This window comes from Myxine glutinosa, chromosome 12, assembly GCF_964187855.1.
Source record: "Myxine glutinosa chromosome 12, kmMyxGlut1.1, whole genome shotgun sequence".
NCBI lineage: Eukaryota > Metazoa > Chordata > Myxini > Myxiniformes > Myxinidae > Myxine > Myxine glutinosa.
This window is the reverse complement of record NC_136272.1, coordinates 40,457,249-40,481,684: the sequence shown is the minus strand read 5'-3', so window position 1 is coordinate 40,481,684 and position 24,436 is coordinate 40,457,249. Positions and strand designations below refer to the sequence as shown.

General features: G+C 42.3%; 1 protein-coding gene across 2 annotated transcripts in view; it reads left to right on the top strand.

The window, feature by feature from the left end:
* Positions 1-24,436, top strand: part of LOC137437246 (cadherin-related family member 2) — a 158,688-nt gene that overhangs the window by 114,879 nt on the left and 19,373 nt on the right. For both annotated transcript variants that reach the window (XM_078766757.1, XM_078766756.1), the window contains exons 26-32: positions 863-951; positions 9,643-9,726; positions 12,913-12,978; positions 13,122-13,182; positions 18,782-18,909; positions 19,503-19,598; positions 19,953-20,027. In XM_078766757.1, the coding sequence (XP_078622883.1) occupies positions 863-951; positions 9,643-9,726; positions 12,913-12,978; positions 13,122-13,182; positions 18,782-18,909; positions 19,503-19,598; positions 19,953-20,027 (599 nt within the window). The remainder of the gene's footprint in view (positions 1-862; positions 952-9,642; positions 9,727-12,912; positions 12,979-13,121; positions 13,183-18,781; positions 18,910-19,502; positions 19,599-19,952; positions 20,028-24,436) is intronic.

Genomic DNA, 24,436 nt, shown 5'->3' with positions numbered 1-24,436 from the left:
CCTGACGCCAACCCTTTTTGCCGCCTTCAACGACAAACAGGGAATTACCAGTTCACTGGTACTCAATTAGCCGACCTCGGAAGGTATGACAGGCTGAGTCAACCCCCCTGGCATTAATTCGGCGATCGACCGGGATTCGAACCCAGGATCCTAGGATCCTAAGCCGGCACCCTAGCCGCGAGCCCAACATCAGGGAATAACTATGCCACTGTGTTGGCGCAAAAATAACTGAGCATAAGGTACAGTACTTTAAATTATTTTTGGGAGGGGAGCCAAAAGTCATGGGACACACAATTTTATTTTCGGATATTGGCAGTTTTTAAACAAAGATTTTATGTTAGAGAATAGTACGAGATTGTATATGCCTCAGGGAAGCATTAGTTATTTATATACGCTTTAACATCTCCACTACCAACACACCTTGGAATGATTTATTTCTTTACATGCACTTTATCATCACGACAGACATTCCACCTTGAATTATTTTTTATTTATATACCTTTTACGTTTCTGCAACCTTTATTTATTTATTTAATATATTTGAATGTAAAATCTACACTTCCCATTTTAAGATGCGGTCAGGGGCGATTAGGACTTGCATTCTTGTTTCAATTATTTTCACGAACAATATTTTTATTGGAGCCACAAGATAGATCATTTCTTAGTGTACTTGGTATATCATTGAATAGAAGTAGATTTCTTTATTCTAAATTGAAGGTGTTTTTTTGAAACAATTGTTGTATTGTACTAATAAACTAAAGTGTGCGTGTGTGTGTGTGTGTGTGTGTGTGTGTGTGTGTGTGTGTGTGTGTGTGTGCGTGTGCGTGCGTCCATCTGTCTTCTGTGCACGCATGTACAACAGGTGTACATGATCCCACAAAATTGTAAGGTGGAATTAATTTTCACAAGTTCAGTTGATGAGGTGACAAAAAACTTGCCGGAAATAATCAGGTAAAATCCTTGACTTTCTATGTTCACTTTCCTGGCTTTTCTTTTATCTCACTTGTAGCATCCCACATTTCAACTGTCTCGTCTGGATCATTTTCCGAGAAAATCTGTTCCAAATACAAATCATCTTCCTTTTGCTTTGCAGGCAGGGCATTTCATTATAGCGTATATGTTATATTGGTGACAGAATGGGGATTTCTTATAAATCAAAACGTGCAGTTGCAACATAAAACTTGAGGCCAAGATACAGTCGTGGCCAAAAATATTGGCACCCTTGACTTTTTTCAAATAACTCTTGCTCGAAAAAAATTCTCTAAATATAAGTTTAAATTGACAAAAGTATTTGGTCTCCACAATTCTATATTTCACTGTTAATGTTACAGAACCTTTGTTTTTGATTCAGAACTTAATATATCCTTTTAATTCAGAAAATAAAAAGAAATGGCATTGACAAAATTATTGACACCTGTTACGGACTCGGCCTTAATGATTGTGGTTATGAGTATTGTTGCTGGTTCGAAGTATTCTAGATATTATGCTTATTGTGACTTAAGGGAAAGGATTGTTGTGAGTAAAAGATTTAAAAGCGCTCCTGGTAAAATGTGGCCGGAAATCCGGATCGAGACCGGAAGAGGTGGAGATCGGAAAAGGAGGTGGTGGTGGAGGCTCTGGGCCGAGCGTTCGACGTACAGTGCGAGGGAACCTTGCGTCCTTGAAAGGAAGTTCGGGTGATAAGAAATATCGCCAGAGTGCGGGGAGCCTGTGTCGCCGGGTATTCTCAGTGAGGTCCCAGAGGATCCAGGCCTTGAGAACCCGGGTTGGAGCGAAAGCCGTCCGCCATGTTGGCCACACGAGCACCCTGCAGGGAACGGGCTTTCGTTGTGTCGGCTGGGCATTATTCCCTGGTGGATTGCCGGGAACGGCTGTGCCAGAAAGGGACACGTGAGAATTATACGGAGGCTCGCGGGTTGAACCGCAACGTGTACGTCGGAGCGCACCTTTGTGAGGTTCCTCGCCACCGCTGCGTTGCTGGGGGCTGAGCCCGTGACCTCGGGGTCGTCTCGCTCGTCCACGCCTCAATTGACCACCGGGCCTCGACTCCCCGATCGCGGGAGCGCACAGAGACATTGGGACTTCGCCTTGGAGGGGAGCAGAGACATTGGGGGAGGTGCCGTGAGTGGGGTTATGGGGGCTTGACAAGGATATTATCGTAAGATTTGAAAGTAGGGGTGATTGCCCCATTGCTGTATGGCTCTTTGTGTGTGATTTATAATATAGTCTGGTTTGCTTATAACTTGGTGTGGTTGCATCATTGGTTCGGCTGTTTCATTTGCTGGGTTTCAACCAGGGATAATACATCTTTCTGCCGGGGACCCTCTCGGGGTTCGGAGGTCCACCGAGACCAGAGGTAAGGGGGGGGGGGGGGGCGTAACACACCCTAGACTTAATATTTGGTAGCACGGCCTTTGGACAAAATAACTGCAGTCAAGCGCTTCTTATAGCCATGGATGAGCTTCCTACACCTCTCTACTGGTAGTTTGGCCCACAGCTTCTTGTGAAAACTGCTCCAGATTTCGCAGTTTGAAGGCTGCCTTCTCCCAACTGCTGTTTTCAGATCTTCCCGCAGGTGTTCAATGGGATTTAGATCTGGACTCATTGCTGGCCACATCAGAACAGTCCAGTGTTTTGTCTTGAACCATTCCTGGTGCTTTTTGAAGTGTGTTTGGGGTCATTGTCCTGCTGCAAGACCCATGATCTTCGACAGAGACTCAGCTTTCTGACACTCGGTTGAACATTGCCCTCCAAAATGCCTTGGTAATCTCCTGATTTCATGATGCCATGCAAGTAGGGAAGGTGTTCTTTTCTTTGAAGGCTTCATTTTGTTTTCTGTAAACATAGAGATGATGTGCTTTACCAAAAAGCTCTAATTTGGTCTCATCTGTCCACAGGATATTCTTCCAGAAGGATTTTGGCTTGTTCAGGTGTGTTTTGGAAAACTTCAGTTGGGCTTTCTTATGTCTCTCTCTCTCTCTCTCTCTCTCTCTCTCAGCAGTGGGGTCCTTCTGGGTCTCCTACCATAGAACCCCCTTTCATTGAGTTGGCGACGGATGGTGCGAGTTGAAACGGTCGTACCTTGTGTCTGAAGGTCAGCTTGAATCTGTTTGGCAGTTGATCGAGGTGCTTTCTCCACCATTTGAACAATCTTTCGCTGCAATCTTTGATCAAATTTTCTCTTGCGGCCATGTCCAGGGAGGTTGGCTACAGTGCCATGGGCCTTAAACTTCCTGATACCATTGCATACGGTGGACACAGGAACATCAAGGTCTCTGGAGATGGACTTGTAGCCTTGAGATTGTTCATGCTTGGCTACAATCTTGTGTCTGACCTCCTCAGACAATTCTCTGGTTTTCTTTCTTTTATCCATACTTATTGAGGTACACACAGTGACACAAAACAGCAGAATGACTCGTTTTCTCCATTCAAACTGGTTGAATGAGTGATTTTTATGTTGCAGGCACCTGTAACTCACCACAGGTGATTTCAATTCCAAAGTAAACGAGAATCACCTGCTTGAAATCTAATTATTTCTCACAACTTCTAAAAGGTGCCAATAATATTGTCCGGGCCATTTTAGGATTGCTGTGTGGAATAAGCTAAGATTTTGTAATTTTTTCAGCTTTTTTTGTTTTGTTCCACTGCAAACCAAAGAAATACAAATGTGGATACAAAAAGATTTTTTTTATTTCAACAATTTTCTGAAAGAAATGGTGCATTATTTGAAAAAAGTGCAAGGGTGCCAATATTTTTGGCCACGACTGTAAGTAACTGGGAAGAAGAGTGAGAGGTGCTATGCTAGCAGAGGTGCAGGATTGACTTGTTAAGGGTAACATGCTAGGAAAGAGCAGAATAAATTGGTCCACCTGTGGAGTGTTTGCTGACCAGTCTTGTATCGGGAAAATCCTACACAAATGCAAAGCTGCCCTTGTTGTCACACTCAATTTTTCTGTCTGTCGATCTCCCCATTTCCTTAATTTGGCTTTTATCTTGTATATCTGGAGAACAGAACATTATAGGGACACTAAGCTTGTCAGACACAATGGGGCCTCCACAGAGAGCATCATGCGAGTGGGGGAGTGGAGAGGGTTGGTGAGATTTTGGGGAGTGGTTGAGGGACAGGGAGGGGGATATCTTTGTAACAGCCTACATGATCACAACCAAATTTAGTACACGTAATGGTGGACAATGGGGAGTGAAATCCACCACCAGTCTCAGTGGTGTAACAGTTAGTGTCCGCTCTGAGTCTGGGAGGTCAGTGGTCCAAATAGGCCAGCACTGAGGACCCAAAAAATTGAGAAACCCATATTTATGTTATAAAGTAACGTTGGAATGGGAATTGTAGCATGATATCTGCAGATTTCAAAAAGTGATATTCAGATTAGTGCTGTGGGATAATTGCAATGGGACGATAATCGTGCTTTATATTTGTATCATGATAACGATAATGGCATGCGCAGTAGGTAGATTGCACTTCGGACCCATAATAAATCTGTGCATTTTACCAAATGACAAAATAAATAGGCTGCTACTATTGTGTAATAATCCATACCATTGCGGTAACAAATGAATACTGTACTGAAATGAAAGTACAGTACAGAGCAGCTCTGTGTGCTACTGTATTAGACTGGCGAGTAGTGGACGCGAACCCGTTGGATGTGCACTTGATCCGAAGATAGTGAAGAGCAGTACTGTGGATGAGTGAGTTTCTTCCATTAGAGAAGTCTAAGAGTCCTGTCTGGGCCTACTTTGGTTTTCCTGCACGAGGCTGGGAGTTTGTCGAGAAAGATAAGGAAAAAAAGGCAAGTTGTGCAAGCATGTGCTGTCGTACAAGGGTAACACTACCAACATGCTGGTCCACCTCCAGTACAAGGACAAACCTGAAAATGATGCGGTGTCATCAAAATACACTACTGCTTCTGTGGTGCCATCTCAACCGGCACTGGCAGGTCAGCGCTCGATTGTGGATGTCTTTAGGCAACTCAAACCGATTTTGCGAAGTTCGTCACGGTGGAAGTCATCGACTGACTCGGCTCGGTATGTTATTGTATCGCAAAGGATATGCTCCCTTCCCTTTCAATGCCTTGAATGATCCTGGATTTTGACACATGCTCCACACGTTTGAGCCACGGTATGTTCCCCCAGATAGTACAACGATCGTTCGCCACTACATTCCTGGGCTTTACGAGTGCACAAAGGCAAAAGTCACAGATGCAATGGCTTTGGCAATGCAGCACTTCGCCATCGCCTCCGATTACTGGAGCTAATGGCCAAACCAGAGCTACGTTAGCCCTACTGTCCACTACACCAATGAGCATTGGGAGATTTGCTGTCATCTCCTGGAGACTGCTGAATCTCGTACTGACCACACCACAGCCAATCTAGCCGCTGACCTAGAAGAAGCACTTTCTCGCTGGAAGTTAAATTTGTCCAGCCTCGTTAGGATCACAACCGACAATTCTAGAAACATTGTTGCAGCTTTTGAAATTCTGGATTGGAAGAGACTCAGCTGTTTCGCTCACACTCTTCATTTGGTTGTCCAAAATACCATGGCTGTTCCAGAAATGGCCAGAGCTTTGGGTCGAGCCAAGCATCTGGTCAGTCACTTTCACCATTCCATCAAATCCACCAATTTTCTCCACCACAAGCAGAAAGACCTGAGACATGATGAGCAGAATCGGATCCTGGCAAGTTACATTGTCATTTGTCATATTAATATTTGCTTTCACCTTTCTCTCTTTATCTCTCTCTCTCTATTATGCACTCAATCCATGACGGTGCAATATTTTTTTGGTCATTGGATGTTGCAATGAGGTGGAACTCCTTTATTATATGCTGGAGCACTTCTTGAAGCAACAACAGCCTCTCTGCACCACTCTTCTTCAGATCCGGAAATCTGAGCTAATGCCTAGTGAAGCGGAAATCAGTGCCATGAAAACGTTTCCCGATGTGATGAAGCCGATCTACAAATCACGGAAGTGATTGGAGCTGAGAAGTGTGTGATGCTTTCAGCTGTGAGGCCGCTTCTTCACAAACTCACTCAAAAGTATATTGTAGATCGGTGATTCTCAACTGGTGGTCCATGGTGACCTTTTTCGGTGGTCCACAGGAACATTGTCCAAAGTCACACGTGCCGCCGTCCAAAAATTTCAAACCAAAATGTTTGTTGTCTACTCTTTTTACCATGTGTTAAAAAGGATGTGGTCCACGAAATTTTTTTGATTGGCCTGGTAGTCCGTGGACCGAAACGAGTTGAGAACCACTGTTGTCGATGCTCCCTCAGACAGCCATCTCAAGACATCACTGAAGAAGGCCATCCTCATTGGCCTGCAGAGCCGGTATGGATATACCGATCCTACTGTGACAGACCTCATAGACAGAGCTTGTTTTCTTGATCCGTGTTTCAATGCTTTGTCTTTCCTACCTGAGCCAGACAGGAAAAGAGTAGTTGCTGCTATAGAAGAAGCCAAGGAACTTGTGTCTATTCTAGACAACACAGACCAAGAGCCTCCACAAAAGTGGCAGAAGCAGGGTGGTCTTATGTCACTTTTTGAGGACATATCCAGCAGTACATCTAGTTCAATTGATAATCCTCAGCTGGCAGCTACCAAATAAATCCAAAAGTACCAGTGTATCGATGGAGATCCCGAACAGAAACCCAGCCCTTCTTTCGTGGAAGAACTACCGTAAACAGTTTCCACTTCTCTCCAAGATGGCACGAAAGTATTTGTGCATTTCTGCCCCGTCTGTCTCATCGGAGAGGGCCTCAGTGCTGCAGGGCACATTGTTACTGCCAAACGAGCCTGCCTGCTCCTCGAGAACTTTATAATTAAAGAGTAAGAACACACATAACTCTATGACTATTCGGTTTGTTCTGATTGAGATTGTTATTGTATGCTACATGGTTCTCAAGGATACATTATATTATTGTGATATTATCGCAATAATTTTGATAATCAGGCCCATTATCATGATATAGGTTTGTCCATTATTGCACAGGCCTACTTCAGATATTTTGCATTAATTATCTCCACAATTATGAAATTACAGGTCATCAGTGTCATTTTCAGCGGCATCAGTTTCAGTGATTGAAGCACTATTTCCAGAGTCACCTCGGTACTGGCAAGCTTTTATGCATCAAAGTCCTGCTGATACACACTGGCATCTCCTTTGGATGCCACATTGATTGCCAGAGAAGTAGAGATAGATGAGAACTCATAACTCCACTGGGGCAGCATCATTCACAAATAGCACCGGAATTAGAGTTCCTTCATTGGAGACAGTACATACATCCACTATTACTTGGAACTGGCAGGTTTGGTTTAGCTATGTGACCGTTGCACAGATTTTCACTTGGTGACAGCACATACCATGATGCCTGAATCTATCCTCAGTTGGTGGCAGTTGGAAAGCAGTTTTGTCTGTGTTTTTGGACAAATGGTATCGAAGGACATCCAGAGTTTCGCACTCTCTCCCAGCCAGTGCCTTCTTACCATACAGTTCAATTACAAAGTCTTTGGCAATTGGCAGTGCCTCATAAAATGAAGGTGAATGACCAAATGTGGCAAGTTCAAACTGGATATTGTTCTTCAAAAGAATGTTGTATGCTGTGTCCTTCCCTATCTTGCACAGATAGCAGGTTGTATCACAGCCTGTTAATGCATGCATAGCAGGTAGGACTCATACAGATATCATGCCCAAGCTTGCTTGCGTTTTCGTGGATGGGAATATACCTTTATCGATGAATAGATGATGTCTGGTGTCCAGAATGCATATCCAGTATACGTTTCCATCAATAGAGCCCTTGGCCTGGCATGACAGCAGCAACACAAGGACATCTGTATAATCACATCTCACTATAACTTGACTAAGATGATGCTTCATGTATGGAATGCAGGATAAGTCTGGTGTCTTACTTCTCCTGAGTGGAAAGGTGTGGTGTAAAATCTTGAATCTTTGTGAAACTGACACTTCTTACAAGCATTATTTCCGAAGAGACATTTGTAACGAGGTACATTCCTGGATCCAGCAACCACGTGTCATGGAGTTTCATTGCAAAATCTGTACCTGTTCATTGCAAACGCTCTGCAGACTTGATTGAGTTTGGGTTGTCATGTCTAACAAACACGACAATGACAGACATCACTGCATGTGGACCATTGAGCTGGTACATCAGATGCTTCAAAAGCCAAGCTCCACCAGATCATCAAAAGTTTTAAACAACCGATCATTGAGAGTCTGCAGCAGAGCCATGATAATAACCATTTCTTTCACACTGTGAGGTCACATAGGGCTGCCGAGGAAGTTTCATTGGCTCATGCGTACAATCCTGGACGGGTCGCCACTCTGACGTAGGATACTCGAATGGCTTATTATCCCAGTAATCTGTGCTCATTTTGCCCACCTCGGAAGGATGACAGGCTGAGTTAACCCACCTGGTGTTATTTCCATGGCACGAAAGGGGCTCAAACTCAAGACCCTAAAATCTTAAGCCAGCCCCCTTAACCGTTATGCCAACACCAGACTTTCAGCAAAGCCATATCATCCACAAAGTGGTGTTTCCCCAATACTATGGGCATTAGCAAATGCTTTTGAATTTCCAAGACAGGTGAAGTCCTACAGAGGTGTTGGAATAATTTCACGGCATTTTTGCAATGAAATTTCATCACTTGAATATAAACATCCGCAGACTCTTTAACCAATGAAAGACGTTTTCGGAATATGCCAGCAGCTTTGTGAAGGATAAGCGAACTTTAATTTTCTTCATTATCCAGTGAATCGTCAGTTTGATCATGGATATGTGTATCTGTTGTTTCTTTGTGAACAAGTCCTTCCAAGGAAGCAGCCTTTTTAAGTGCTTTCCCAAAAGTCATGCTGCTTGAACACGTGAGGCCAGAACAACCATGTCTCGAGATAACATAGATTTTGTCTCCAAATGCAGTTTTCAGTCTCTCATTCAGTTCCCAGGAGTGATAATGTTCAGCATTTGGGACATCCAGTTCCTCCAGGATATGAATCTACTTTTCATGTTGTACTGAAAGCTGTGTGACTTCAATTGCCTTCAGAAACATTGCATTGAAGTCTTTTTCTAGTATGCTGAATGCTCTGTCATAATGAGTAAAACTTATCTTCCCCACTGCTTTTCTGCAAGCTGCTGCAATGTTCTTCTGTGAAATGTACTTTGTATAGCGAGTCGGTAGCACTTGGCATCATATGCAAAAATAGGTCAGGGTAAGACATCATTCGGAGCCCGATCTCCTCGTCATGCCTGGGAAACTTTTTCTCTTGTACTCGACCCAGTTCCAGTACATATCTGTGTAAGAGCATTTGTCTAGAGCCTGCAAAACCCCATTTTAAGCAATGATCCCGAATACTCAAGTTAAAAGTTTAGTCTGCCTTTATTTAGGCATGGCAGCATCTCTGCTGGGAAATTCACCTTCTTCATTCTTTCTTCTCCTGCCAAATCACAGCACTTTTTGATGTGTATGTTGCTGTACAAGCTTTGTTTCACTCTGAAATGACAGGATTTCATCTCTATGCCAGAGATTGAGATAGGAATACGAACAGGGCAACACAAACACTAACAGGCCTTCGAAATAAAGCAGCCCAATTGTTTGATAATTATTCTTTCCCTTGCAGTACGCTGAGGTCTGCCGTTAAAGCAACAGTGGCAATTGCCAGCCTCCATGAAGAAACAAAAGAGACACGAGATACGGATACCAGGTAAGAGGAAATACAAAATGGAGGCACAAATACACAAAGGCTATTGAATGCTTCTGTACCTGAAAGGAAAATTTCTGCAGGTGTATGGAGATGGAGATATATAGATAGATATACATTAGACGGTCCATTGCAGCTGATGCCTGCAAACTAAATCCCTTTCATCTGTCTACTCAATAAACCGTCCGCCATTCCCCTCTACTGCGTTACATATTTCCCCCAAAGCCTTCATCCACTCCCACTTCTTCTCCTTATCCCATTGCCTTCTTTACACCTTCACATGCTTCCACTCAACCCAATCACCCGCTTCATCCACTCCCACATATCCCTTCTCTCACTACCTTTTTCTACCCCTTTACCTACTTCTCTTAACTTCGTCTTCCCTATCCCTTCAATCACTTCCCCCTCTATACTTCCCCCTTTATCCATTCATATACTCCCTCCTACCTTTTCACCTACTCCCCCTCTACTTATTTATCCACTCCTCTGTTTACCTATTCACCCACTCCCCTAAATTCATTATCTTGGTAATCACTGAATCTACTTCCAATTTTGCTTTCATGCAGAGAATACAGTGTAGTGAAAAGTATTGTAATAATTGCCACACTCTGATATTAAAACACAAGTTGGGCGTAACAGCCCCAACTCCTTAAAACCTGCACTAACATCCTGAGCACAAGCTGCTGTTTTAAGCTAATTCAGTTCAGTGGTCCAGGAGTGCGTATGATTCAAACAAACAAACAAACAAACACTTCAAATTATCATGGTAATTTCTGATGTCTATGGTTTTCATACAATTGATGTATTTTATGACATTATTACTTGTTATATGCAGTCCAACTTGGAACAGCGCTACATGGAACACATTTACATGGAGAATTTGCGTTGCCACTTAAGCCGGAAAAAACGGGAATTATATGAATGTTTTTTTTAACCAGCTAAAATATTCCTGTGTGCATCCTGAGTACAACTACAAAGTTTCAACTCATTCCATTTGGTGGTTTAGGAGTGCATACAAGACAGACAGACAGCCAGTTAGACAAACAGGTGGTGGTGAGAAAAACCAAGTGAGAAAAAGCATTTTAAAAAACGAAAAAACCTTTCAGGATAGAATCCTCAAAACACAACCAAACTATAACGGCACTCGATAGAGAGCATACCGCCGCCAGGCTGAACAGTTTGTTTTGTATCCCTCTGATAGGCCGGATCTGGATGTGCAGCTGAACCAAAATCGAATCTGCTTGTTCTTGTCGACAAACCAACTCATCCACCAAGTTTTGTTATAATCCGTTCATAACTTTTTGAAATATTGTTTTTGGCCCGATCACTCAATGGTGAAGAATTGTTTATAAAATTTTTAAAACTCCCTGATCCGGATCCATATTCGGATCTTCAACAGAATCAAATCAATTCTTCATTGTCACATACCCAAACTGATCACCAAGTTTAGAGCGAATCCCGTCCATAACTTTTTGAGACATCATGCTATAGATTGTTTTTGGCCCTATCTCTGAATGGTGAAGAATAGAGAGTTTGTAGAACAACTTACCCCACACAGTGTTCATATATACCTACTTCAGTTTCAAATAAAACAACGATTTTAAAATCGTTTAAAAATTATTCGGGAAGTTTAGCGCTATTGAAGCAGTCTTAAACACCACCCTTATACACCACCTTACCAAACATGTCCAAATACTGCAAAACTGGGGGTTATTTGAATTAATAAGAAGGTAATTTATGTTCGTTCCAAACAAACTGACATTTGTAGACAGACAGATGGACAGACAGAAGGACATGAACCCAATGTTTAACCCCACTTTTCGCTTCACGTTGGGTAATCATAGTATCCTGATCCGGATCTTCACCAAAATCTAATCAATTCGTCTCTGTCACACCCAATCTGTCCACCAAGTTTCATCCGAATCCATCCATAACTTTTTTATATATCCTGTTCACAGACAGACAGAGAAACAAACAGATAGACATGGGTGGAGACATAACTTCCATCTACCTTCGGTGGCAAAGGTTATAATGGGCTCAACTTGTATGGCAAGTGTATGTTACATCTTTCAGAATGGGATGTATATGCAAAGGCATTGGTAGAGTGTGATTGCGTTTTGCAGAAAACATGGGACTGATGATCTGTAAAAGTGGCTTCTAATAATTAAATCATGACTGAATTTCTACAAAGAAGGTTTTAGTGGGTGAAGCACGTTCTCTTGTCATCAAAGTCTAAACTAGGGCCAAAGGCATGCCATCGGGTGCCGGCCACCATCGCAAATCCCCACACTTCCCACCTAAAGTTGAAAGATGGCAAAACGTTCCACCAGGAATGACCCAATATCAACTTTTGAGATCCCGTCCCCACCACTTGGGGCATGACCATGGGTAAACTCCAAAAAATTGGGTATAAAAAACCACCAAAAACCAAAAAAAACCATGGGTACATATTTCATGCATCCCCAATCATCGCATATAAAAGTTTCATTAAACAAATATGCCCGTAATTGCATTTTTGGTGTTTGACTTTTTGACCTCACCCCAGAGCCCCAGGGGGCCGGGCCAGAAATGATACTGCTCTCGCACCTTCTTGCCCTGTGCTGGTCATAACTACCAAGTTTGATGAATTTCTGCACAACCGTCTAGGAGGAGATGGCGTGATGGATGGACAGAGGGACAGAAAGATATATGGAGCCGATTTCAATATCCCCCACTCCCGTTTTTTAAGCGTTGGGATAATAATGGCTTTTAAGAAATTAATTTTTGTGATGCATAATTTCCCACAGTTTAAATGGTACATTAACATACGTTCCCTGATAAGGAGCTTTAACACAGGACGAGGCCACCAGGCCCATAAAAGCCATGCAATGCTTGCCAACCTATGGTTATTTGTCATGCTCTATCCATTCTAAATGCTGAGCATCAAGCAAGGAAGCAGCACGTACCATTTTTTTTAGTTTTTGGTGTAACTCGGCCCGTGTTGGAACCGCCAATCTCCCAAACACAGAGCGGACACTCTAACCATTAAACACCTGGTCTGGTGAAGTCTGGTATATTAACAGTCTATCATTCAATAAATGTCACAGGATGAAACCCTGTTGGCTATCATGGTTCCTAACAAAAGTTGAGTAGTACTTCACTTGATTGACTGAATTTTTATACTTCTTCACATTGTGTACTTCTTTCCAGATCCATCCTTGATACCTATTTTTACTACAGCAATGGCACCTCCCTGCTTCCTACTACTGTTATGAGGTGCATTTATTTTATTCCAATGACAGACAGAAGTCATTCATCAAAATCACATTAAAATGAAAATATGACATGAATTGACTTTGACTGTTTTAGAAGAAATTATTTTATGCGAAAGTTTTTTTCTTGTTGCTCTTCCTTTGTAGCCTTTTGGATGCAGACTACAACGCGTTGGTTGAACTCTCGAACCTCGGTCTTGTTTCAGTGGTGAGAACTCCTGAACAGCCAACAGATACACTTTCGTATTAGATAAAGCACCAGCACCATAATCCCGATGAATGCCGACCATCTCATTGTTTGGTCATTGCTTTACTTTCTCATTGATGGTCTGTTGTTCACCTCATCCTCATGTGCCACTATTAATTGCCTCCATCTCTACAAGGAGATTTACATGGAAAGAAGCCATTTGGTCCATCATGCCTGTGCTATCTCAGCACCACATGAATCCAATCTATTAGTTTACCGACTCTTTGGGTGGGGCAGGGTAGGGTAGAGTCCCTGTATAGAAGAGTTTCGACATGATGTGTCCGGAAATTTCTGGTCACGTGGTCCGTGTATGCCATTTTGTTTCTATTCCCCGCAAACTAAAATATTCATCGCTTGCGTCATTTGTTCATCGGACAACGCAGTGTACCTCTGAAGAATCATCTACGTTGTAAAACAGCAGTGCTCGTCCGTCTGTCCATCTGTCCCAAAACTACTCCCTTAGTTTTGGGGCTAGCCTCGCCAAACCTTCTGCGAAACGTTTTGGGGTCCCAGTGTGTGTCATAAGTAGGTCGGAGGCTTCATACGTTCCTCAATAAAAGTATGATTTTGAAATTTGATCGATATGGAGCTGCTCCCGATCCGGAAGTGAACAATACGATGACAATTCGCTCCATGATAATATCTCGATACAATCGTGATTGAACATTATATTTTGATATATTAATACCCCTAGTGAGGTACCCGTGCTGCGCATGGGTGGGAGGCCAGAAGCAAACAGACAATGCAGAAACGGCGAATGCTAAAGCATGAAACCAAGAAATTCCACATTCCTGTAGCACCTTCAGTCGCATGTCAGACATGGACAGCAAGTTCGTGAAGGACTTCCATGAAAAACGTACCCATTCACAAACAAACGGGTACGTTTGTTCTATACCCAGTCAATGGCGAATCTGCAGATGGCGATCCGAGAAATTCATGTTTAGAAAGTTGAAACCGTCACGGCAATTCGTCATTCACTTGAACTCGATATCTCTTTTTTCATTCCAAACAGCATAACTCCAATCACAAATGAAATAACATTAATATAAAAAATAAACTTTTAACAACATTCGTGACATAAACAAATATTTAAATCCTGATGTGAAGTTCCGTACGGTTGGGTGAATACAATTAGGAATTCAAAATCGTAATTGTATTCACTCAATTCCAATCATCGATTGATACTTTAACAAAACGATGAACACGATTAACGTTTAACTATTAAACATTACGATTGAATGACGGTTGTATTGGGATATTATCAAACCCGCGCATTGCCGTCATCTCATCTGTCCACTTCCGCATTCGCGGCAGGTTCGTAATTCTCATCAAAATCTAAACAGTATTTGTAGAATTTCAATAAAAGCCACATCACTGTTCATATCGGTAAATATTATTCCATCGTGTTTGGAAAAACTGGAAAATTGGAAAAATTGGAAAAACAATATAGCCTATTTTACTCCAGGGGGTCCCGGGATTACCCACCCAAAATATTGTTGCAATCGGTTCAGCCGTTTTTGCGGTACCTGGGAACAGACGGACAGACAGACATTTGGTGAATTATAGTAAGATAGTATTAGTTTGTGATTTGAATGATGAATGATGCTGTTTGGAATGAAAATATAGATATTGAGTTTAAAGCAGAATGAGGAAATGACTTGAGGGTTTCCATCCGTGACATTCGCGGATTCGCCATTTGCGCTTTCATCATTGACTGGATATAGCAACATTCAAACTGGGTACGTTTTGTTTGTCCAAGTCCTTCACGAACCTGCTGTCAATGTCTGACGTTCAACTGCTATCAAAGAATTAAACACTATTTAAACTGAAATCTTAGCTCCAACAATCATCAGTTTTCTGAAATAGTAATGTATTTTCTCAAAATTTGACAGATTTTTGCATTGACTATACATGTGGGAAATTAAATTGTGTCCCTATGAAAAACGAAAGTGTGTGTCGTTGGTTGTTATCTCCATTTGCGGGTTTTTGAAGGTGGAACGGAGTCCTTCCAGGACTCGAAGTATCCACCCTTGCTTCGGGGAAGGATCGCGATTCATGAGCGAAGTTGTGAAGTTGTGTTCTCACAGTTTTGTTCCAAGGGATCTTTTCAGGATAATCAGTGAGCTCCGTACAGCCTCCAGCTGTAGTTTGTTTGTGGTAATATTCCCAGGGATGTTTTTTAAATCTCAGTGAGGTTCTTCTTTATCGTTCCCATTGCTTCAATTATCACTGGGTAGCTGGTAGGGTTAGGGTTGTCCCCTAACATGAGCACTGTCTGGTGTGTGTGTGTGTGTGTGTGTGTGTGTGTGTGTGTATTTGTAGGCCTACGTGTGTGGGTGTGTTTCCGATCAACCACTGTGGCTGTTCGCTTGTTACCTCCGCCACCAAAGGTGGATGGAGGTTATGTTTTCACCCTTGTCTGTCTATCTTTTTGTTTGTCTGTCTGTCCGTTTGTGAACAGGATATCTCAAAAAGTTGTGGGCGGATTCGGACAAATATTGGCAGAGAGGTAGTGTATGTGACAAGGACGAAATGATAGGATTTTGGTGAAGATCCGGATTTCGATCCGGCTACTATCATTTTTTAAGTGATTCTTCACCATTGGCAGATAGGGCTAAAAACGATACATAGCAGGATATCTCAAAAAGTTATGGACTGATTTGGACGAAACTTGTTGGACATGTGTGTGTGTGTGACAAGGAAGAATCGATTCGATTTTTGTGAAGATCCAGATCCGGATCCAGCTAGTAGAAGTTTTTAAGTGATTCTTCACCATTGAGTGATATGGCCAAAAACGAGGGGTACATCAGGGTATGAAAGACCTATGGTGATTCCTGTGATTGATTTTGATTAAATGTGATTCTGTATCGTGATTTTCTGGTCTACTCTGAGATACAAAACGTAAACTGTTCACAGGACACACACACACACATGCTCTCTACTGAGTGCCGTTCTAGTATTAACATGAAATGATAGGTACTCAATACCTCTCAGTCTCATCCACGGATATTTCTCATGTTCCTATATTTCCGCGAGTTAAATTTGCATCCAGAAACAGAACAATTATGGTTAACCATCTTGAAATTTCCACTCTTTCATATAAATCGCCCCTCCCATTCTCTTTCCTCCATCTCCATCTTTTCCAACTGATTTCACCTTTCTATCCCCATTCTATTTGTGAAGTATTCACTGTACTCCTTCACGATCTTTCAACTTTCTCTTTTTTACTAAAATCTGCTTTCTCATAACCTTCAAAAAATAAAAGAAAGATATTTATAAAGAAAATAAAAAGGTGTCTCTCCTCCCGTACTAACAAAAGGCTTACATACACCACCTTCTTTCCTTCTGAACCTGTTCTGCAGTCATCGTCCCCCCAGCTTCCCTGCCCTCACTTCAGTGAATACCCAGACAATGTTCATGGTTTTGTTTTAAAATGTTTAAATTTCCTTCTCCTGTGTTGTGTACTCTCTTCTAGTACAACTCACTTTTCTTCCTTTTCAAAAGGCTGTCTTCAAATCACTCTTTCAATCATTCCAATTCAAAAATTTCAAACTCTGACAGTTCTACCTTTCTCCAATCTTTAAACTCACCTTTATTCCACTCCTCCTCTAACATTTTCAAACGTAACTCTGACTTGAAAATCTGAAGAACACCATTTTGCTTTGGATGTTCGAATTTCATTAATCGTCTAAAACTTTCAAAACTCACCCCACACTCCTCCCCTTCAAAATTCCCCTCTCACCCTACCCCTTCAAAACTCCCCCCTCACCCCTCCCCTTCAAAATTCCCCTCTCACTCCTCATCCTCAAAGTTGCCTCTTAACTCATCCACAAAGCTGCCCTCTTCCCCTTCCTCTCTCCTGCAATGCATTCCTCCACCTCCTTCAATATTCGACTTCCCTCTGTCCTCCCCCCCTCATATTACTCCTCACTGTGCCTCATCCCATCACCACCTAGCCTCTTGTCCTGCTCCTCATCCTGCCCTCTCTCCTTGCTCTTCTGCAATCTCTGACACACTGTCAACAGCTCTCCCTACCTCCTCCTCTCCCCTATTTTACCATACCCCTCCTCTCCCCTCTCCTGTATCCGCTGCTCCCCCTCCTTCTTCCTCAACGGTATGGACCCTCAAACATCTGGGCCTTCGCTCAAGCCTGACCAATCTCTCCATACAGTTTGCGTCTCACAAAGCAGACTTAATCTGCTTAACATAAACTTTCCTCCTTTAAGACGTCCCTGACTCCTTAGTATCTCTCCCTGGTTACTCCCTCCTTCGGTATGATAGACCTGAGCCTCGTGCTGGTGGCAGAGTTACAGTGTACATAAAAAAATCTCACTCTCCATGTACTGCACTCACACCTCCAAATCCACTCTCACACCTCCCAAACTCCATGAATACCTCTGGCTACAGCTTCACCTCCGCTCCCACCTTTTGTTTACATGTGTGTTGTACCGTCCACCAAACAGTGATGACTCCATCTACATTTCGCTGTCCGACAACATGGACCAACTTCTATCCCCTAATCCCAACTCTCTCTCTTACTCATATGTGGCGACTTCTGCAACTCATTGGGACTGACACAATCTGTCAATTTCCCGACCCGGATCACAGTCAATGGTAGCTACGTCATCTCTTCTAGACCTGGTTATGACCAACTTCCCTGCAAATATCTGCTGCTCTTCTTCTGCTCCAATCGGTTCTTCTGATCATGTGCTTGTTAAAGTGGACATCTCTCTGACCATTCTCAGGGAGCCTCCTCAGCGTCGACGAGTCTGGCATTTCACTCAGGTCGACTGGCACGGTCTTCAAGCAGCCATCAATCATCTGGACTGGTCTCCCATCTCTACTGTCTCTGACATCAACTCATCCTGGGAATTCTTCCAAAGAAATGAGCTCTCTCTCATGCACAGATTTATCCCATCTTATCTTCAGTTGTCACACCCTTCCTCCCATCCATGGTACACTGAATCTTGTGGTGAGGCAGTTGCCCTGAAAGAACTTGCCCTCACCTCATGGAAGGCAAATCCAAATGATGGCAATCTCAGTTCATATCACAAAGCTCAGAACAAGTGTGTGTCTACCCTCAGGAGAGCCAGGAAACAATATCTCTCTACTCTCAAGACTGAACTTTCAAACCAGTCTCCCTCCTCGAAATCCTGGTGGCATCTGGTCAAATCTGTTTCTGGTGTTTGTTCCCCCTCCATCCCTTCCCTTACCTCAAGCGGCTACACAGCTGACACCGCACGTGACAAAGCTGAATGCCTCAAAACCTTGATCTTTTCTACCCCCGCCAATCCACCTCCTTCAAATTCCCTGCTTTCTTTCCTGAAAGTCCTTGTAGGGTCCATCTTGTTTATCCCATGTACCCCGCCCCAGCCCTCTCCCTTCCACAGATCTCCCGATGTCCCTGTTCCCTACTGTTGTTGTGCTTCACTCTCTCTCCCCCTCTTGTCTCCCACTCCCTTTATTATTTGTTTTATGTGTTAGCTCTTACACGAGCCTCGACTAAGTATACAAAATAAATTCTCACTTTTCTTGTTTCATGCTGCTTTGTTTTTAACAGAATCCACCCAAAGTACCTGATGTCACTTCCCCAGAGCTCCCTTGGCAGATTGCTGTGGGGGTTATTGCTGGGATACTTGCCTTAATTCTTGTTATTTCCATTACATCTGCTATCTGCATGAGAAGAAGGTTCGTAGCAGCCTACCATTCATATCGTACTTCTACTGAATAAGCCATTCGAGTATCCTGTGTAGGAGTGACGCCCCAACCAGGATTGTGCCCAACGGTCAGGAAACTGCTTCGGCAGCCATATGCAGTGTGTTAATTACTGCAGTATGTTAATTTATGTCACAGTGTTAACAGTATGTTAATAAAAAGATATGCATGTAATTACTTTCTACTTTTAAAAAAAATTAGGAGAGGATGTCAAAAAGAATAGGGAATGCAAAATACATTACTTATGAAGAATCTTTACAAAGTATTGTAAGGCACTATTTTAGTACCTTTGGGTTTTACACGTAATTTGTGAAAATTAAGATGAATTTCTGAGAGTATTGTGTCCTATCCTGCCTGAGGTCTGCAAGCCAATATCTTAACTGTAATTCAGTGATCCATTGACTTGCAGATATTGGTTGCGAAATATATAATTGTTTACAGCTACTGACTTTTTGTGTTGCATGATGTGTGCGTGCACGTTCACTCCATATCTGCACGCACATTCACACGTTTATTTTTCTCAACATATACTGTTTATCAAGACATCGTTGTATTTACATTTGCAGCTTTGAAAGACGCATAAAGACTGAGCAGGCTCTACGTAATACCCACGCTGCGCTGGCATCAAATGCACTGAGTTATCAACAACAACCTCATAACAAGTACAACTCATGCTCAACATCCTTATGCATTCATTCCCAATTTTGTACTCATACCCTTGTATCTAGGCCTTTAAACATATTATTTGCTATTGAACAGACAATGGAATTCATTTTATTCATTTAAATCACACAGGCAAAGAGAGGTATGTTGAAGCCATTTAAAGAAAATGCAAAAGCTATAATGTTGAAGTGAAAGCCTTATGTGCTACGTTTTGAGTTCAAGTTCAAATCCAGTTGTTTTCTTCAGAAAAATGTGAATATCAGTTTTGAGTCTTGAGAGTTTTACTTTGATAGGTTGTGAATAAATTTCGTACTAAATAATGATTCTTTTTTTTCTGCATTTCTTTGAAACAGAGAAAATCCACTGTTTAACAAGGAGGCAATTGAGCTTCCATACGACGACATCGATACTGATGTCGAGAAGCACAGGTAAGAAACTATATTTAGTTTTTCTGCATTTTTTTTTGTCCACCCATTTTTTATCTCTCCATATGTAAACCAAAATTTTTATCTCCGTCAAGGTTAACTGAATACATATTTATTTGTTTATGTTTTTATAGGGTTTAATTAAGCTCGTGGAGGAGCTGCAACACAAATCACACTTACACATGAAGACAAATGCACGATACAACATTGGCCTTGACTTCACAGACATACAGCCACTGAGCTTGGAGAAAGTGATTTAACTTCCCAAGACACTGTGGGTGACTTTATGATGTTGCTTTTTTTCTCCACATTCAGTGGAGCAATTAAGACTAAATTTTCTCCTTATTATGGATGCCAACACATGGAGCTTGTCTGTTCTGCATCCTTTAAATACTGAGCGTGAAGTGAGGAAGCAGCATGTACCATCTTCAAAGTTTTTGGGATGACTCAACCAGAGTCAGAATTGAACCACCGACCTCTCAGAGTCAGAGTGGATGCTACAACGATTATTCCACCAAGTCTGTTCAAACAATGTTTTCATAGACAAATATATATTTTTACGGCGTAGCCCATAGGGCAAAGCAGTCTAGAACAGTGTTTGTCCGTCTGTATGTATGTATGCCCCTTCAAACGTATACCAATCAGAGCTGAGGATCTGGTCACATGCCAGGGTGATGTGATTAGGTCTGACGTCATTATGGCAGTCCGGCAACTGACTCTCCACACTCCGCCATTTTGATGTATATGCCGTTCAGGCGGAACATATCGTCGAATCTGTCATATATCACAATCGCCATGCTCTACCATAACCTTTTTCATTCTGTGTGAAACACAAACAAACCGATTCTTAAAATGATCATCAAGTATCGAAAGCATCGTCATCTTCAATATATTAAAGTAGCAGCAGCTTTGTGTCCGGCCGTTACACTACGTCATTACGTCTATGATGTCATTACGACGGCTGACTCCACCGACCGACATTTTATTTACTAGTACACCCGCTCACTATGTGAGCGGCAGGAAGGGTCATTCCTCTTTGGGGTACATAGATTACAGTCGATCTATGGTCGGGTCTCAAGAACATTGGGTGTGTGTTCATTTACCAAGTTTCTTGTGGAGAGATCACCAAGTGCTTTAAGCATTGGAGAAGCACTCCATTCAAAACTGTTAAGGAACGGCTGGCTTGGCAAGCGCTAGCTAGCTGCTTGGTAAATGAGCACACCCCGGTCTTCCTCCCTTTCAGTTTCATGTTAAACAGCAGGAAAAGTGGGTTTCATTGGTGGTTTTCAAAACAAAACCTTAATTGGTGGGTTTCAAAAGGTTGCTACGAAAAACTCCACTTTAGCGGCAGGAAGGGTCATTTTATTTACCCAATCCTTGTGGGGTATATAGATTACAGTAGATCTTCGCTCAGTTCTGTAAGTAAAGCTTACCTTATGGATGTCGGGATATCTCGAATTTTTTTTGTTTAATGTCATAAACAGCATTAGCGACTGTTTAAAAAGCTAATCATATGTGCTTGTGGTTTATAATATTTTAAAAGCCCAGCTACGCTGCTGTTAAACTTCTGGTCTTGTTTTAATGGGAGACTGATGCCATATTGGGTGCAATTTGTGAACGAATGTGAAATAAAAATTTTGAACTACATCATTCATTCATTCATTCGTTTAGAGGTCATTTTTCCCCGCAAAGCGGGGGTTGGCCTTTTTCGGGGACCGTGGTTGTTGTTGTTGTTTTTGGTCCCCTTTTTGAAGCAATGTTTTATGGCCGGATGCCCTTCCTGCCGCCAACCCTGTTTGTCGCCTTTTTACGACACACAGGGAATTACCAGTGAACTGGTACTCAATTAGCCGACCTCGGAAGGATGACAGGCTGAGTCAACCCCCCTGGCGTTAATTCAGCGATCGACCGGGATTCGAACCCAGGATCCTTGGATCCTAAGCTGGCACCTGATCCTAAGCTGCATACATGATTAATGAGAATATGATTTTTCTTGAGCCACACCCTCCATCATAATCAATTTCATACTTTATGGCCAGTAACTTGTGATTATTTAATGTAGCGTACAAGCACAAATCTGTGCTCTACATTAGGGGGTTTTGGGAGATTTTGACAATAGTTACTGGCCAATGGTTAAATGCTGTGTTGGAGGTAGTTGTAGAAATATAGCAGAGTTCTTCTTCAGTTAAACCTTGACATAAGTTAGAATGTGATGCCATGTAATAGTTGTACTCACAGTCATGTTTGTCTCATAGCTCAGTGATCTGCCTGACATGCTAATGTTAATTCAGTGTGACGGTTCTGTTGTATTTTTTGAAAAATGTGTTTTTAAAATCGCTGAAGATGTTAAATCCTGACAGACATAGAACTTTAAATGAGTATTTTCAAACACAATATATATATATGTGTCTACACATACAAATATACAGACTTGGCATTTAATATGGAATATTTTTTTTGTGGGAGTGAACTTACTTTTCAAGATGACTTAGAACCAAAAGTTCATTGGAATTATGTTGAAATTATTCTAGATTTTGTTAATGTGACCTTTGAAAGAAACAAAAACCACATTTGACATTTCGAAGCAAATAAATTGATCCTTGAAAGTGATGTAAACTGATATCGAACTCAATTCACGGACAGTACTGTGTTAAACTTCTGTACGTTTTCCAGAAGTATCTCTTTATTTTGCACATTAGCCAAAAAAAATTTCAACAAAAACAAAAGCTAAATTATGACTGGGATTACGGACAGTAAAATTACAGTTCAGTACTTCGTGTAACCCCCACCAGCATTCAGGAGAGCACGTACACGTCGAGGCATGCTGTTCACGAGATTTGCCAAAGGAATCGCTTGCCATGCAGTGACAATAGCCTGCTGCAATTCATGCACAGAGGCAGGCTGCTGGTCCAAGTTGTCGATTTGACGCGTTCATTCTGCCCACAAGTTCTCTATCGGATTCATATCCGGGGACATGGCAGGCCACTCCATATGCTCGACACCACGGTCAGCAAGAAAGTGTTGGATCATGCGAGCACGATGAGGCCGTGCATTGTCATCTTGGAAGACAAAGTTTCCTCGAAAGGCTGTACGAGCAAATGGAAGCTATGTTTCTTCCAGAATGACCCTGTACTTGAACTGGTTCAGGTTTCCATTCAGAACAACCAGGTCAGTTTTGCCCCCTGCATGAAAAGCAGCCCAAACGGTCACCCCACTACCTCCAGCTTGGACTCTTGGCACTATACAATCTTCGTTGTGGGCTTCATGCACTTGTCTGCGCACTCGGACGCGGCCATCTTGACGATAGACCAGAAATCTAGACTCGTCACTGAAGGTCACGTGATTCCAGTGTCCTGGCTGCCATTGACGGTGCTCTCTGGCCCACTGCAATCGGCGCTGGCTGTGTTGTCTGGTCAGGCGTGGCTTTCTCAGGGGACGCCTGGCACGACAGCCTGCTTGAACCAGTCGTTGGTTGACTAGCCTTCTGGATACAGGCACATTTGTGAGTTGCTGCCACTCAGCCCGAAGCCGATTAGCTGACTTGGTACGGCCATTGCAGACTAACCGGGGCAGCTGGCGATCATCTCTCCTTGTGGTTCTGCGTGGACGTCCTGGCCTCGGTATTGGAGTAGGGACACCCCTCTGAGCATTTCGTTTCAGGATCTTTGACACCTGACCTTGAGTGATGCCATACTGCCGAGCAATAGCACGCTGTTTCATGCCAGAATTTCGTAAAGCCACCACTCCATGACAAACAGCATTGTCAAGTTGACGGACCATCTCCAGAGGAAGCGGCAAAAACTTTTTTAGACGTGCAGCAGTTGTTTTCCACTAACACAGAACGCAACAACCCTTATATACCCGATTGTGAAGCCAATCGTCAAATGTACCTGTCCTTACATTTTGTCACGCCACCTGTGATATAATCCTGTTATTGACTTCTTGCTGCGAAAGACAATCCGTGACATGGTTCTTTCAACAAAGATATCACCGAAGGGTAAAAGAAACTCACCAGATTGATATACTGAGTTCATAAAGTAAACCCAAGTCAAGAAAAAAAAAAAATTCCATATTAAATGCCAAGTCTGTATATATATATATATATATATATATATATATATAAATATATATATATATATATATATATATATACATATATATTGTAACGAATTTGAGAAGTGTAACGGTTTTGAAAAGTGTAACAATTTTGGAGGAAGTGTAACGAATGTGAAAAGTATGGTTTTGTTGTGTGTAACACCCTCATAATGTAAATAATGGTCGCAGCCGTCCTCCTAGTTAATTCCATGAAACTTACACACAGGCCACGATATATCTTTTTAAATAGTTTATTTCCTTATTCTATGTAGGCTAAATATGTGTTTCCCACTAGATTGACTCTGCATTGCATCAAA